General features: G+C 50.7%; 1 protein-coding gene across 5 annotated transcripts in view; it reads left to right on the top strand.

Annotated features, from left to right (window-relative positions):
* CDK5RAP2 (CDK5 regulatory subunit associated protein 2) overlaps window positions 1–11,592 on the top strand; it is a 167,907-nt gene extending 156,315 nt beyond the window's left edge. For all 5 annotated transcript variants that reach the window (XM_032865725.1, XM_032865728.1, XM_032865727.1 and 2 more), the window contains 3 exons: window positions 6,390–6,516; window positions 10,987–11,033; window positions 11,499–11,592. In XM_032865725.1, the coding sequence (XP_032721616.1) occupies window positions 6,390–6,516; window positions 10,987–11,033; window positions 11,499–11,555 (231 nt within the window). In that variant the 3' untranslated portion in view covers window positions 11,556–11,592. The remainder of the gene's footprint in view (window positions 1–6,389; window positions 6,517–10,986; window positions 11,034–11,498) is intronic.
* The last annotated feature ends 5,721 nt before the right edge of the window (window positions 11,593–17,313 follow it).

Raw genomic sequence — 17,313 nt, 5'->3', positions numbered from 1 at the left:
GTTTTGCCTTTCTCGGGACCATCTAATTCCTTTGGTAGCTTTCAGAGTGATACTGTAGGGGTTCTAGTTTCAATCTGTTTTAACTACTTAGAAATTTTTTTTTTAACTATTGAAAATCATTTCTTATAAAATCATTGAAATTTCCCTCGAAAGCTTGACTTTGCAGCAACTTGAACGTGACCGAGTTAAGAATGGTTGATCCCACAACCATCCTCATTCCCATCTTTCATGGCACAAACCAGGAGTCAGGCGGAGTGGAGGCCCTCCCTGGGTTTTCATCAGCAGGAGACAGCTGGTATCATGCCATGGCGAGCAATCGCTCTGGTCATCCGAGAAGCCTCCCAGGAGGAAGAGCAGGCAGATGAAGGAAGGGTTAGAACTTTGCTTGGTGGTCTGATAGATATTGCCCCCTGCATTTATCCAACCTATAAATTTTTGCCAAAGGCCAGCAGGACGGCAGAGGGAAATTTGCATTCCTTGTCGTTACTCATCTAGTTAAACCCTTTCTGACAGCTCTCAGATCTGTCAGCCGTGGCAAAGAGGCAGCAGCGAAACAGCTCTCTCTGCTTGGAAGGTTCTAATGAGCCTGTCCTGTGATTTCCCTCTGGGATCCTGGGGAGGAAGTTTGGGTGCACTAGGCTTGGGGAGGTAGGTAACCAGTCATTTTGCAGGGAAATCATGTGTAGGCCACTTTTAGCCAGTGGGGCCATGGAGAGGAAGAGGGCCCACTGGGTGCCAGACCCACACTGGCTTTTCATTTTCTGCTCCCCCACCGAGCTCTTTCCATCTTAGGCTCGATGACACAGATGCTCTGACTGTCTGTCTGCTTGGGCTCCCTCCTGGCTGGCTGGCTGGCTGGCTGGCTTCTTCTTACTTTTCCCGTCTCAGCTTCCATCTTACTTCAGGGTCAGAGAGGGCTCCCCGGTCACCCAGGCCCAGCGCCCTCTTCTGCTTCATCACATGTTGCAAATTATTTATTTGTCTGTTTAATGTCTGTGTCTCTCTGTTTCCCAGGATGGGCCATGTTTATTTTGTTCATATTTTTTAGTGAATAATTTTTTTCTCATATTCCTGAACAAGTACTTGCCCATGTGATTCTTAAAGCACAATGTGGATGAAACTTGATTCAATGTTTTTGTCCTCTGTACACAGTAATGTCTGTTAAATAGACGGAATGTAGTTCTTCTTTCTTTGGTGTGTGTAAATATAAATTATAGTCATATCCATCCCTCCTGCCCCCCCACCAGGAGACTAGTCCGGGGACTGGCCAGTGCTTGTGATGACTCACCCTTCTTTCCAGGCACTTCTTATATAATTGATTATGCTCACTTTAGCATCATAGAATTTTAGAGCCAGAAAAAGGACCTTGGAGTCAGTCTGATACGGTTGCTGGTATACACAGACCCCCTGTGATGTGTTAAATTGCCTCAAGCCACTTTTCTGTCCCTGCCTGTGTTTCACACAGTGACTTTTTCTTAGTGTGAAATGTGTGTAAAGCAGATTTACAAGTTTTCACCCTGGAACCCCGATGTTTGTTTGTTTTTTTATGATCTAGGGTTTTCTCTGAGTATCATTAATTTGCCTTTTGCATTTAATATACCATCCCCTGCAGTCCCTAGAATTACTTTGGGAAGTGTGTGTCATATACATTGGTTTATCTAAGAAAGTTGTGGGAAGAGATACAAATATATATACATATTTGTTTATAAAAATTTTGTCTAACTGGAAGGTTAAACAATAACAAGAAAACAGGCTACTTGTAGGAGTGTGACGGAAGAGGAGGGAAGGGCATGGATAGCAGATTTCTCTGGAAAGATCTCGTTTTGTAAATTTGATGTTGAAACTGTGTAAATGCTTTAAATAACTAAAAATAAATCAAAATGGGAAAAAACAGTTTCTTAAAATTGGTAGCAAAATGAAACAAACCTTACTATAGATATAGTATTGAAGGCATACCAATGCAAAAAGGAAACATTTCAAGACTAAAACACAGTAATTTGACTATCTCCCTAGTAGAAGTACTCTAAGGGCAAAAAGGACTGAAAAAAAAATGTTTTAATTGTTTTCAGCGATGATACTGTTAATGTGATGTTGGTACTGGTATTTTAAAACTGTTAAATTTCTATTGCAGGATAAAACAAATAGCTAAGTAGGTTAAGATTTTTACTATCAGGGAAGAGATAAAAATTTAAAAACAAAGAAGTAAAAATCCTGCCATCCTTGATTTGGAAATATCAGTATGTGATACATTTCCTATTAAAAACACTTATATTTAGTCTTTAAAAATGTCCACTCCAGTACCAATGAGCACCTCTAGTGCCAAATTGTGGTTTCTAAATACCTTTTCCCACTAACAGGAACCAGGACTCCTTGGAGAAATGGTTTGATTCTAGGTTGGACAGGAAATGTACAATATAAGCGTAGAGCATCTTTTCATCCTGGGGGAAAAGAGGGAAAGGGTGAGTAAAACTTCCAGATTTTCAGCAGTTCTCAAATTATGGTCCCTGGGCCAGCAGCATCAGTGCCATCTGGAAACTTGTTAAAAAGGCAAATTTTAGGGCCTCACCCCAGACCGATTGAATCAGAAAGTCTGGGAGTGGGCCCCCATGGTCTGTTTTTATAAGTCCTCTTGGTAGCCCTGAGAACCACTGGATTGAAAGAAACTGAAGAGACCTATCAAATGCAAAACGTGAAGTTCATTTGGATGCTGGTGAATTGGACCAGTTGTTCAAAAAAATGATGGGCTCAGGGAAATGTATCTCCTGACATACATGATGATACTAAGCAATTTTTATTTTTTAAATAATTTTTTATTTAAGTACAATTAACATATAATGTATTGTTTGTTCCTGGGGTACAGGTCTGTGATTCATCAGTCTTAAATAACACCCAAGGGCTCATTATATCACATGTCCTCCCCACTGTCCATCACACCGCCACCCCATCCCCCCCTCCTCCCAAGCAACCCTCAGTGTGTTTCCTGAGATTAAGAGTCTCTTATGGTTTGTTTTTATCTCTGGTTTCATCTTGTTTCATTTTTTTCCCCTCTCTTCCCCTATAATCCCCTGCCTTGTTTGCTAAATTCCACATATCTGTGAGATCATACGATAATTATCTTTCTCTGACTGACTGACTTCACTTAGCATAATTCCCTCTAGTTTCATCAGCATCATTGCAAAGATTTCATTTTTGATGGCTGCATAATATTCCATTGTGTGCGTGTGCGTGTGTGTGTGTATACACACACACGCACATGCACACAATGGAATATTATATACATATATATATGTACACACACACACACATCACATCTTCTTTTATTGTCATTGTTCTAGGTGTGGTAACAATGTTGTTTTTCTTTCTAAAGAATCTTTTTTCTAGAACTATATACCAAAATATTTTATGGACATGAAATATGATAGGCTTCTGGGCATGAGTTTAAAAATACTTTTAAGGTATGGATGGGCAGGGGTGTAGATGAAGCAGGTTTGGCATTGGTTTGATAATTGCTAAAGCCAGCAGTTCATTATCCCATTCTTTTTACTTTGAATGTTTGAAATTGTTCAGTATAAAACAGAAAAAAACAATTCAAGAAGCCAGCTCCAGGAGGCAGGCCGAACACTCCTGATCAGTAGGTGGCCTCCTGGAAGGGGCATAGGTCCCAGCTCTGAGCGGGCCTCTGTGGCCTGAGGGATGAGTTCCTCTGTTGGGTTCTCCTCAGTGTCAGGCACTGTGCTGTACACACCCCATCTCCTTTCATGCCTTACGGGAGCCTCCAGAAAGGGAGGTATTATGTTAACTTTTCCAGACGTGAGAACTGAAACTTCCTTGCTTTGTCAGCATCACAGCTGGAAGGGACCGAGCTGGTCTTGGAGCCCTCTTGTTTTCACCACAGTGCAGTCATCCTGTAAAAATGAAGATTTTAGTTCAGAGGAACAGCAGACATCCAGAATAATAATGCCCCGTTTTAGGTGCTGGATAGAAGATGGACAGGGTGTGTTGGGAGTGCAGGTGAAAATTTAACCTACCAGTTGGCAAAGGGTCTCACAGCACCTACTCCGTACCAGGCACTAGGGGTCAGAGGGAAGACTTGAGTCTCAGGAGAAGCAGCAAACAAGTAAATGATCAGTTAAATTCAACACAAAATGGGCAAAGACGAAGAAATGGCTGGACATAGCGAGTGCCCAAAGGAGCAGTAACCAACCTAGACTTCTGGTAGGGAGGTGTCTCAAGGAAAGCGTCCCGGAGATGTTGCCCAAGTTGATTTTTGACAGAGGACTAGAGGTCAGCCAGGCAGGAGTGAGGAAACCATGGTCAGTCCTCAGGCCTCATCCCCTCTGCATCTCACTCTAGATGAATGCGGTCGGAGATGATCCCAGTTCTACAGCTGCGGAGAATGACTTTGTCCCAGTTCTACAGCTGCGGAGAATGACTTTGTCCCATGGTCTAGGAAGCCATGACCTGAACACAAATCTTTGAGGGCTCTTAGCGCAAGGAAGAGAATCAGAGAAAACCTGAAGTTTAAATTAGTTCTGTTTTGGAAGAACAGCTGACGTCCTTGTAGCTGACACAGTTGGCTAATCTTGAAAGTAGGTTAAAGCAGGGAATCAGGAGATGATACATACCTTAAACAGCGTAGTTTAACTGAAAACAGTTAAGTGTACATTCGTTTGCCTTTCTTTTGATGTGGGGCCGGGACCTTTTCTTTGAATGTGGGTCTGCTGGTGAGAATTTCACATCTCCTTTCTTTGATAAACCACATCCATAATGTATGTCTGTCACTTCCGATTTTTGTTTCTTTAAGATGAAGGAAAAGCGTAGACACTTGTAAAGCAACTCGAATACAGCATTCCTCTAGACGACGTTCCTCCCACATCCCTCATAGTTGATTCACCCACACCTAATTTGCCAGAAATGTGGTTTTTAGTGACTTGCCTTTATCAGGTCTTTCCTGAGGCATATGTTAGTTTTCATACAACCAATTCTCTTTCCATATACACATTTCATGGGTTTACTTAATGCCTAATTAAATCCCATAACTGATTGCAAGTGCAACCGCCATAAACAAGTTTGGGAACAAAGTAAAGTGGGGTTCCTTGTAAGCGGGCAGCCCGACGTCTCCCCTTTGGGGAGCAGAGGTCTTTCCCTGTCACAGAGTGTAGCCTGTGCCGGCATATCTTACAGTCGGGGGGGATGGTGAGAAAGGAGTGTCCTTAACTCTGTGAACCAGCTCAGCGGAGACTGGCTAAGGGAGGCTGTGAGGTGTGTATATTTCATGTTAGAGGCCTGGGAACTCTGGCTTGCCACCCGTCCACTCTCCCAACACCTCTGAAGGATGAAAGCTCACCAGGGATCATAATCTCCTAATCACGCTTTTATATTCTCTTTTTAAAATTTATCATTAAAATTTTTGTTTTAATGAGCATTATAGTTTTTATAAAAAAAAACCTCAAATAATTCTGATAAATTTTTAAAATGAAAAATAAAGCTTCCAAATCACGTCTCAGAGATAAGTCACTGTGAACATTTTGATATTTTCTCTTTGTTCATCACATGTTTTAGACATTACATACACATCTGCGGATATAGATCTGTGTATTCAGTTTTATGAAACAGGAATGCCTGGTATACAATAGCAGTTCTGGGCTCTCTTTGTCACTAATTATGATCTTTCAACGTCAATAAATAGAGTTCTGCAACATCATTTTTTGAAAAGATTTTATTTATTTGAGAGAGAGAGAGAGAGTGTGAGTGAGGGGTGAGGGGCAGAGGGAGAAGGAGAAACTGATTCCCCGCTGAGCAGGGAGCATGATGGGCTTGATCCCAGAAACCCAAGATCATGACCTGAGCCGAAGGCAGCCGCTTCCCGATGAGGCCCCACAGGTGCTCCTCCAACATCATTGTTAATAGCTGCAAAATTATGCCATTGTATGTGAGTACCGTGATTTCTTTATGCAGACCCCTGTCGAAGCAAACCAGGTTGTTTATTGGCTTCTACTAAGAAGGTGCGGAGATGAGCACCCAGGAACACAGGCATCGTCCTGTACCCACAGAGTTATTGCTGGGGGTACACGCCCAAGCGTAGACTTGCTGGATCAAATGGTTAAGCGCATCTTACAGTTTGGTTAAGTCTTGCCGGCCGATCCACCTGCCGGCCGATCCACCGTAATTGACAGACCCACCAGGCTCGTGAGTGCTTGCCCCACACCCTGGCCCTGCTGGATTTTGCCTGGTTTTGCCAGTCTGACCAGCAGAGAATGGCTTCTAGTTTCCATTCAAATATTGCTGTTAGTAAGGTTGAGCATCTTTTTGGGTGTGTTTTAATTCTCTCCTATGTGATGGGATATTTTGTATTCTTTGTTCATTTTTCCAATTCCTTTTCTCTTGAGACTGGAGAAATGAAGGCAGAGATCACCAAACTACACAAAAAGCTGTTTGAACAAGAAAAGAAGTTGCAAAACTCTGTGAAGCTTTTGCAGCTGAGCAAGCACCAGGAAAAAGTCATCTTTGATCAGCGTAAGTGAGCGGTTGGGGGCGGGCCGCCGTGTCTGACCACTTCACGCCTCTGAGGACTAAAAACCCCGTCCTGGACACCCACTTGGGAGCCCAGATCACCTGTCATCCTGCCTCCTATTTATGGGTTTCCTTTCATACTTTGTCCTTTCTGACCTGCAGACAAATAAATTCACTTAACAGACCTCAGTGGAGAGGCCACGTGCTGCCAGCCCCTGTCATCTTGTTGGGGAGACAGGTGCATGGTGTGTGCTTTGACAGGAATGTGTGTGGGGTAGGGTCTCAGGGAACACTGAGAGGGGCGTGGGAAGAGCGTCATTCTGTCCTGGAGGGTCCGCTTCTTGGACACAGGGACAGCTGAGCTGAGTTTTCAGGAAGGAGTGGGTGTGGGTCCGATGGAAAGGGGGCAGCATGGACAGAGGCAGAGAGGCAAGAAAGAAGGTCTCGTGTGTGAGAAGCCTACGCCCGTTCCCGTGGCTGGAATAAGATTGCAGGTGGAAGGTTGAGGCGGGAGGGGTCGCTGGGACTGGAGCTTGCTGGTGGCTGCTGCACTGGTCCAGGCAGGCCAGAAGGAGAGCCTTGGCCGGGCCACAAGGCTCCAGGGGGAAGGGGTGGTTTTGAGAAATATTTCTCAAGGCAGATACGGAAACTCAGGCTCAGAGAGGCTAAATAACATTTGTAACGGCAGCGTTCATTCTGATCCAGGGGCTTCGGGGATGGTGGGAGCAGATCCTTGGCCCCAGGAGAAACCTGCGGCACTAGAGGAGTGGCAGTTGCCTAGTTTCTGCCTGTGCCTGTGGGCATCACAGCCCTGGCCGAGCCTCGCTGTCCCCTATCCCTGTCCCTGTTCTGGGAGGGCCGCCGACCGTGGTGCTTTCCTCTGGAGCCGCCAGCCTGCCCCGAGCTACTCTCTTATCAAAGGCCTACATTTCTGGGGCATTTCTGAGAAGCACAGAACATGGGTGGTTGTCAGGTAGGAGTTCTCCTTAGCCACTCCCCCCCCCCACCTCCCAACCCAGGAACCTTCTGAAAACAGACTCTACGAGACCAGCAGAGTTGGAACTGTGGAAGAAGGAGGCTCAGTCCTGGAGCAGGTGCTAATAACTTGCTCCTCCCTGCCCACGTGGGTACAGAGATGAATGGGATGGTTCCTGCCAGCACAGAGCTCTACTTAATGGGCAGACGCAGAAGTCAGCTGCAGGGAAACACACTGAGTGTGTCCCCAGCGGCCTCAGGTGGTTCAAGGCTCTTCACTGATGGGGTCTTGAGAGATGAGTAGGAGTTAGAGGAGGGTAGGGAGAGGATTATGGCAGGTGGCCTCGAGGGTAAGAAGTAAGTATTCAGGAAATGTACTTAGGATATGCCAAGGGATTTGCTCTGAGAGACAAAGCAAAAGAGCTAAATAGGGACCAGGTCACAGAGGGCCTGTAGACAGACTCCAGAATGAGCAGCAGGGGCCGATGTGGTCCATTGCATCTTAGAAGGTCCTTGTGGTTGAGCAGGGAGGGGCCAGGAGGCAGAGATACGTCTGTGGGGGCCTGTGGCGGTCTCCCTGATGACAGCAGGGATGCTTGGCAGGACTGGAGCATGGAGGGGAGGGGATGGTTTGGGCAGACAGAGGAGCCAGTTCTGGCCGAGTGGTGGCTGTCACGGGGTTCTGGCCTGGGCTTCCCATCACTCAGAGAGTAGAAGTACTGGCGGGGCCTCTGGGGAACAGTGCCGGTCATCATGCATGAGGCGGCTGTGGAGCACTGGGTTAGAGCCCTGGGGTGGCGGGGATGGGACGTGGCAGTTTTGCACAGCCGGCAAGTCCAGGGACAGTCAGGACTCTGCAGTGGTGTCTCTGTGGCAGCCCCCAAACAGTCACGGGGCACGTGAAATTCACCTCTCATGCCGGTGAGGAGATTTTGGGAGTGTCAGTAGGTCCAGATGGGCAAGCTTCTGTGGTGGGTCCCGCCTCTGAGCCCCACGTCAGGGATCCTGGAGTCCTTAGTGAGCACAGATCAGATTTCTGCACCCCTGTGTGACCTGGAATAAATGACTCCAACTCCCCAACCTTCTGATTCCTCATCTCTAACCAGAGACTGTAACCCCAGAGGACTCGGACTGGCCAGACAGGCCTGGTTCTAATCACAACTTAGTAAGAAGTGCCTCAGTTTTCTTATCTGTAAATTGGGTTGGTAATGATACCTAAACTTTACTGTTCTCTTCAGGAACAGAGCACGTGCCCAACAAATGCTAGTTCTCTGCCTCCCTTTTCCCATGAGTTCAGACTGGAGTCTCTGTGTACAGGTGGCAAACCATTCATAGAACCACAAAAGTCTCAGACCACTGTCCCCACTGAAGCAATGTCACCCATCTCCGTGCCTTCAGCTCTCAGCTCAGAGCTGGGCGAGGGGTTGCCGAAGGTGACCCAGCTGGTGGCCAACCCTGGCTTGTACTGACTCCAGTGCCAGGCTGCTCAACTCCCAGTGAGTCAGGCCCTTGGAGATGCCCTGAACCCTGCCAGCCTCAGGTCTGCTCCTGGCTCTGAGGGATGAAGCGAAAGTGGGTATAGTATCCCCTCCTCTGCCCCCTCCCTTCCTGGGTCAAGCTGAACACCTCATCTGGTCCCAGAGTCTGCAGGGGAAAGGAAGGAAAGCTATCACAGTGAGACCCAAGGACCCCTGCCATTCCCTTGTCATGTGACTGGGAACCTTCCCCTCCAGCCTCCGACCCGGGGATGCTGTCCCGACAGGCTTGCAGTATTCCCTGAGGTCACATTTGGCAAGCTGCCTGTCACGAACTAGACGCCAAAGCTGGTGTCTTCCTTGTCAGCCCTCTGCTGAGGTGGGAGCCCTGTGTGGAGTTGGACAGTCTTGGGTTTGAGTTCTGCCTCAGCACTGGGCACGCCTGGATTTGGGATGAGCTTGTTACTGCTCTGTCCCTTGGGCTTCTCCTGGCCGCAGGGATTTCCGGGCTCTGGAAGGTGAGCAGTACCATTCAGATGTGAGGCCCTTTCACACTTGGGGCAGGTGAGCCTTCATTCTTCATGGGGAGTCTTGTGCTTTTGGTACTTCTGATCCCCTTTTGGTATGATTTTAAACCTCCACACCTCAGGTACCTAATCTTTTCTGGGTCACAGGCGCTTTTGCAAGTCTCGGAGGTAGGAGTTCTCTCCAGAACACATCTACCCAGACACATGCAAAGACCCACATGTAGTTTCCAGGGATTTAGGACCCCTCCTAAGCATGACCCCGGATGCAGATGCAGAACCCCTGGCCTGGAGCTGGGGGTGGGAGGGTACAGAGAGACAGTGAGCACCTCTGAAACCGAATTTGGCCAGTTAAAAACGAAGCCCACATTGGCTGTCTTTCTCCTCCCTCTCCCCCGCCCCCCGCCCATCCCGGTGTCACAGATTGCAAACAGACTTTGTTACTTCAATGGAAATTTTTTGTGAGGCAAGAAATAAATATTTTCCCAAGGCCACCACATGGCTCCTGTTCTGAACGAGCCACTGGGGAGTTGTGCCGTGTGTGCATTGATGGGGAGTCTGTTTCATCCTTGGGCACCACTGGCCAAGGGCCCAATTCCAGAAACCTTGATTCTGTCTAACCTGGGGAGCCCGGGGATTTCATGATTCTCACTGAGGCATGTTTAGAACGGACCCCTGACTGGGCCAGGAATCTCTTCAGTGGCGGCATCCCCACCGCTGCTGGTGTATGTCTTGGACAAGAGAAGGATTCAGGGAGGATGTGGTCTCACTTTACAGTTGTTGCCCTGAAAGGCAGGCGCCTGCTTTCTCCCAGGGCTTCTGATACACTGGGCATCTGCCTTGCACACAGCTTAGAGCATCTGATCCGTGGAACCCCTGGAATCCTCCTGTCCAGGGAACCATGTCCAGTTCTTCTCCCAGCTAAAGGACACCTAAGGAGGAAAAAATGCCCAGAGTTCGTGCTTTCCCCCAACTGATTCAAATTCCTGCTTTAAGGGTAAAAATTGACTTTTTAGAACTACCTGTGACCCTTGCCTTGGGCCTTGGCACATGGGCTTGCTTGGAGTTAGGCAGACCGCCTTCCCAGAGCTGTGCCTCCAGAGGGCCTAGGAGACCAAAGCATGTGGGTGCCAGTCAGGCACAGGCCTCTGCCCACCATCGCCTCTCAGACCCATAGACGTGAGCCCTGGGCTCACATGGGGGGGCTGGGCATCCGCAGGCCTTGCCCGGCCTGTAACATGGGCTGGTATTGCTGTGAGCCTGTGGCTTAGCATGACCTCGAAGAGGTGACTCTGGTCCCCCATGGATTCTTTGGTCTTGGAGTTTGTGATGGGTGGATGGAGCCTTGCACACCTCTCTCGGGTCTGGATGCCTCGGGCTTGTCCCCACGTCTTCCTGACCCATTTGGGTTTCAGGGGGTGCTTCCTCCCTGCAGCTGGCTTTTACACCGTCTCCCTGAGCGTCTGTGTCTAACAGTCCTGTTCTTTCTTTCTTCTCAGTGGTCGTAACCCACAAAATCCTTCGGAAGGCCAGAGGAAACCTGGAGGTAATGCCCCTTTGAGTTCTGTTACTGAAAGCCCATTTGGGGCATGGGGGATGGGCGCAGGGCAGGAAAGGACTTCTTTTGAAAAACGAAGCTAAAGGTGACACCAGGACGCAGGTCCTCCACAAACAGTTACGTTTTTCCCGCCAGCAGCACAGAAAAGGTTTCATTTTATCATGGCGTGGTTTCAGGGCTTATTCTAATTATTACATTTGTTTGCTGTTTTTATGAGTGAGAAGTACAGCAAACAGCACCTGGCACGTAGTAGGCGTTTGATAAACATCTCTCGAATGAGGGAATATAATATGATCTCATCGAAGCTGGGTTCTGTAAATATTTAGTGATTAAACAGTGCGTCTTCGAAAGTAGTTTCAGAGTAACAGTTCCGCCTTTAACTCTGCTGGGGATCTTACTTCAGAAGCCCTCCATGGGACCTAAAATTCTCCTTTTCTCCCTCCCTTTTCCTAGCTTAGGCCCGGGGGTGCCCATCCAGGAACATCCAGTCCCAGCCGACCAGGCTCCTGAGGAGAATTTCCAGCCAATAAAGCTTTGCGGTTCCCACCGAGCTCCCGCTGTGGCTTTGTTACAAGTGTGGTTTCGATTTATTGAGGGAAGGAAAGGACTGTCTGGCTGAAAGAAATCTGCTTTCCACTTTGTGTTTTCTCTCCTAAAGTTGGTTTAAGGGGCGTCATCAGACAGCGTTTGGGCGCCTGGCTGCGAGACTTCGAGCAGGCCCCGAGCTCTGGGGCGCTGGACCCTTTACCTCGGGGCTGTGGCCTCACTGTGGCGGCCTCGGGTCCACCTCAGACTGGCTTCGTGCTCGGCCAGCTCTGCGGTAGGGGACCTCACTGAATGAGTCATTTCGACTTGGTGGTTCAGTGACTCCGTGCAGAACCTAGAAGCCCGGGTCCCAAACTCCAGAGTGGGACAGGCCGGGGTCTTAGGAGTGGCATGGCCCTCGGATGCCTCCCAGGCTCTCCGCTAAGGTCCCTCAGGTGTCCAGAGAGGAATGATGCCCCGTGGCACAGCCAGGCTCCGGTGCCTGCGCTGGGCAGTGCGCGATCTCGTCCCAGGGCAGTCCCCTGAGGGATGCCTTCCCAAGGAGGAGAGATCTAAGCGAGGTCCGGAGCGGGGACTTGTCATTGCAGTGTCCCCAAGACGACAGTGATCTTTCCATTCTGTTGTCCCATAACACTGCCTCATGGTTTGCTCCAATCTTGTCATCGACCTTTGTGGTTAATCATCCTCTTTGTCCTGAGCTTCGTGATGGCCCCGGGAAGTAAACCGGGTGGAGCTCAGTCCTGTCCCCAGAAGCCCGCCATGCCCCAGAGGGGCACTGGCAGCCTAGGTGCGCCCAGCCCTGCTGGCAGGACGGGCTCTGCTCAGCTCCATTCCTTCTGCCTCATGGCCCTGTGCTGCCTCCATGCCAGCGAGCAGGCAGGCTTCCTCAGAGCAGCCTGCCGTTGGGGGCATGGTGAATCCCCACTCCACCTCCCTCTGGGCCCATGCCGGCCGTCATCCCGCAGACTTCAGTGTTCGTGTGGGGGACACATCACCTTGCCCTTCCTCCCCACCCGCTCATTCTCACACTTTGCCCTTGAACCATCGCCTCCTCTCCGTCAGCTTGCTTGCTTCTTGTCCCCTCCTCTGCTTTGACCTCTTGGAGGTCTTTGCTTACCCCTGGGCTCCTTGTCTTTTTAGTTCCCCTCCCGCCAGTTTTCTCGAGTCTTGCCTCCCATGTCTGAATCCCTTTTCCACCCCGTTGTATTCTCACTGATGCCCCGCAGCTCTGCGGACACGACGATGACTGAGGTAACTGCGTGAACCAGGGGCATGGGGAGTGGCAGGAGCCCGGGCTGGGGGGCAGGGACTCATGCGGGTCTTCCTGCCTCTTGGCCTTGGTTTCCCATGAAGTACGGGGGCAGGGCAAGGGGGTTCAGAGGGACCCACTCTGCCTGGGTTCCTGTCATCTGAGTTTTCTTCATGACAAATATTTGCAGAGATGTGCCTTATTTTAATACATAACAGTGTGTGAAAACTTAGATTTCGCCATAAAATAACACAGTAACCCTCTTTTCGAGAAGTTGCACAAATGGATTCCTTCACGGAAGCTCCCGTCTGCACACGAGATGGCTCAGCGCACTCCCCGGGAGGCAGCAGGAGGCTTGATGCCTCGTCCCAGGTGGTGCGCTTAGTTCCCAGTCTCTGTGCCCATGAAACGGCAGTCCCCCCCCTGCCCAGTCCTGGTTACAGTCATGAGCCTCAAAATTTGGAACTTGCTGAACAATAAGACCTTTCCCAAAAATCATTGAGTCTTCGGTGTTTCTCGGTGGCTGGTCTCACGCAGATTTTTGAAGCACCGCTTTGCATTCACGTGGCTGATGTGCACAGATGCATGTAAGCACGTAGGAGTGTGTGTGTGTGTGTGTGCGTGTGTGTGTGCATGCGCGCGTGCGCACATGCACACGCATTCGGGATGGCGAGTCTGTCATCAGTGAGTGGTTAGAGCCCAGGCGAGGCTTGCAGGTCAGAGCTGGGTTCAGCTGAACCAGCAGGGGAAGTGGTACATATAGTGCCCTGCACACGGTTACTGCCCAGCCCGTGGGCACAGCTTGGTCATTGGCAAGGGCATGAGCTGGAAGGGTTGAGGTGATCCACCTTGGATTCTGCTACATCGTAGGTCCGTCTGGTTGGTAAACCCAGGCATGCCCGAGAGCAGGGCCCACAGAGGCAGGAGCTCTGGGAATCTGGCTGGCTATTCGCTTAGTCACCCGCAGCTGTCCATGAACACAGTAACCCAAAGCAAAGTAGATTTTTGCCGCTCAGTTTAGATTTGGGCAAAATATTCCCAACCTTGGGCTGGTGAAGGCCCTCCCTCCTCTTTGGGGGGTACAGGAGCAGCCTGGTTTGTTTGGGCTGGATTCAGGCCAAGAACAAACTGCAATAAGGACAATTTGGACCTTGGAGAAAGCTCCATTGTCCCTGGTGAGTTAATTTTACCAGCAGCTGAATTCCGGAGGCTGTGTCAATTTCCCCGGTGGTGAGATTAATCACCACGTGAGCCTAGGAGCTGCACCTGAGAGTGGCAGCTGCAGGGGCTAAACATATAGAGAGGGAGCAGGAGGGGGGAGGGGCACAGGGCCTGCAGCTCACCTGGGAGCCCCCTGCTCACATCACCCTGGCCCACCTGCCCACCTCCCTGCCAGGAGCCCCGAGCGTAATCCCCACACTCCCAGGCCGGTGCCCACTTTTAACAGCAGTGGCTGTGCCCCCCGCCTGATCTCATTAATCTGCACCACCCTGCACATTTCACAAATGAGAGAAGGGAGAGTAGTAGTAAGTGCGGGAGCAAGGATTTGAACCTGAGTCTCAAAACCTGTTCTCTGTCCTGTCCTCTGGATTATCCTGTCTCCCCAGGATGTTATCTATTCAAAAAACCGCAGCCCTTCCTTACCTTCCAAACCAAAGTATTCTCACTATCCTTCCCAAAAACATGTCTCTTGGTGCCTCGAGAGGAGCCCTGGAGACCCACAATTGAATTCCTCGACACAGCAGCCCCAAGAACCACTTGTAAAGGGGCTGGGAATGCGAGGAAGAGTGATCTTGTTAATAAGCTCTCAGCATTGTGGAGGCAGACCTGCCTGGGGGCTGCTGGCCCTGCCAAATTGCCTCTTCAATCTTGGCCATATTTTAAGTCTAACTCAAAAATTCAATTATCGAAATTACTCATCCCGTCTTCTGAGAAACCCAGGGCTCTGCCTTAGGGCCAGACGTGTTTACCTTTTGCCAGAGGAGACCTTCCCGACTCACTCTCTTGGCGCCAGGTGGGCTGGGTATGGGCAGGTCCGGAGACCCAGGATCTTGTCCTGGCCTTCGGGGTCCGAGTAGAACCTGCCTTCCGTTTCATCATCTGCAAGATGGTGATGCAAAAAGATAAAGAGTGTGGCTGACCGTATCCCAGATGCTGGCCACATCACTGGGGTTTGCTTGTTCCTTTATCTCAGCGAAGATTCTGCCTTGGGGTAGCTGCACATGCTGGAGTCACCCTTGTCACCACCTTCTTACTCCCCCTCCATATTCCATCCACAATCATGACCACTCTGTCTCCTTTCTCTCCATTTATCTCGATCTTGGTTCAGGTGACCATCATCTCTCGCCTGGATAACTTGCTGGCTTCCTAGTTGGACTACCCACATCCAGCCCTCCCCTCCCCCAAATGTCCCCATATCCCAGCTAGAGGGGTTCTTTAAAATGCAAAGCTGATCATATTATCTCCATTTAAAACACTGAATGCTTCCCACTGCACTTAGCATGACCTGTAGGCCCTTGGTGCATGGAGTCCTGTCCATTCCTCATTCTCCTCCAGCGGCCCACCCTCTCAGCTCCCTATGCTGCAGCCTCATAGGGCTTTCCTCTCTCCAGCCACGGGACCTTTGCACATGCTTCCATCTGCCTAACATGCTTCCATCAACATCTCTGGCTTTTCTTGTCTCTCTGGCTAGTTGGCTCCTGTTCATGCCTCAGAGCCTCGTCAGGGAATTCTCCATCAGGAACCTCTGTTACACACTGTCTCGGCGTGGTTCCCTTTCACAGGAACATAGCCACTGTTGTGACTGGATTGTTCGCGTGTCGTTTTTGGGGTTATGCCTCTCCCTGTCAGTAGCTAGAAGGTCGGTGAAGGCACAGACCGGTGTGATTTGCTCCCCGCTCCAGCCCTAGTGCCGGCCACAGGGGAGCCAGCATATTCAGTCGCCAACGTTCCCAGGGCTTCTCCGATGTCCTTTTGGAAGAAATTAGTCTGGTGGGGAGAACAGATGAGTAAAAATGGCAAGAGGAAAGCCTTGTTCAGGGGGCACCTGGGGGCCACGCTGTCTTTAAAACATTATCTCATGCAGTCATGGGACAGACCTGTGGGGGAGATGCCGCTTTTTCCAGAAGAGAGCCTGGGTCCTGGGGCGGTCCTCCCGAGATCATGTGGCCCGTAGTCGGAGCTGGGAGCTCAGGCCCCCTCACCTCCGGCGTGCTGTGTGTGGGTGGTTCAGCATGGCAAGTGCCCAGATGGCCCGGGGCGGCCCCTGCGGGATCTACACTGGCAGTGTCCAGAAGGTTCCTGCCAGCAGATCCCAAGTCCAGCTCTATCCCTGGCTTGGGCTTCGTCTCTCCATCCCCAATAGGAGATGGGGAGTGGGAGCTGCCTCTCGCTCACCCCTCTAGGACTTCCGTCCTCCGGCCCTTCCAGATCTGTCCATCTGACCCCAGCTCTGGGGAGGCCGCTGCCCTGCCTCTGCCCAGGGGGACTCGCTGGGCATGGTGGGCCCCTCTCCTACCTGAGCCCCACCTTAGTAAATGCACGGTGGCAACGGGACACCTTCCCACAGTCCCCACATAGTCACGTCCTTCTTAACAGGCATTTACATAAGGGCTTAATTACAGGTTTTCAGGCTTAGACCCTCTATTTGTACTGGCGCCACTTTCTTCTGCCAAACAGAACCACGTGTGGCTGTGGCCACGCAGTGGTAGCACTGCATGGCCAGTGATGGCAGATGACATGGAAACAGAGCAGTCCGCCCTGGTTCTCCAGCGTGACCGTGGGTCGGGGGCCATGGACGCTGACAAGGCGCAGTGGTGGTGGAGGCCACTGGCTGGCAGTTCACCTGGAATGTGTGTGACTCCTGCCGGGCTGGTGGGGTGGGAGACGTTCTCCTTCTAGCACACGATCAACTCTGGGAGGTGGTGATAAGTGACAGGAACACGGGTGCCAGGAGGGAGTCTCCCCATAGCCCTCAGATGTGACCAGGAGGGGGCCCTGCGGTGCCAGGGGTTTGTGAGGTGGAAAGGGGAGGAACAGGGGCTTCCAGGCAGAGCAAACAGCCTGGTAAAGGCTTGTGTGTGGTCTGCTGGCCTGGCCGGAGCTTGGGATCTGGTCAGCGACAGAGAGAGGACAGGTTGGAGGTGCCATGGGAGGCGGTCAGGCTTCATTGGAGAGGATGTCAGGCAGTGAGGAGACTCAGAGGGATCTGAATTTGGGGAGGGTGGAGCCAGCTGTGGAGAGGGACCGGGGGACCAGGGGGCTGGGATGGGGGGCAGACTGCGGCGTGTGTCCAGGCCAGTGTCCTCACTTGGGCAAAGCCGGGTGCAGGGAGTTGGGGTGGATTTGAGCCACTCTGGGGGACTCGGGAACTGCTGAGTTGACTGAGTGGGGCTGTGTGAGGTGGGTGAGGGCGAGGGACAGGAGGGTCAGTGCCTCTGGGTCCGGCTATGGCCATAGTGTGGCCTCATTCAT

Source organism: Lontra canadensis, unplaced genomic scaffold (assembly GCF_010015895.1).
Source record: "Lontra canadensis isolate GAN:19392208 unplaced genomic scaffold, GSC_riverotter_1.0 scaffold30, whole genome shotgun sequence".
In the NCBI taxonomy this organism is placed as follows: Eukaryota; Metazoa; Chordata; class Mammalia; order Carnivora; family Mustelidae; genus Lontra; species Lontra canadensis.
This window is presented reverse-complemented; position numbering and strand designations above follow the sequence as displayed.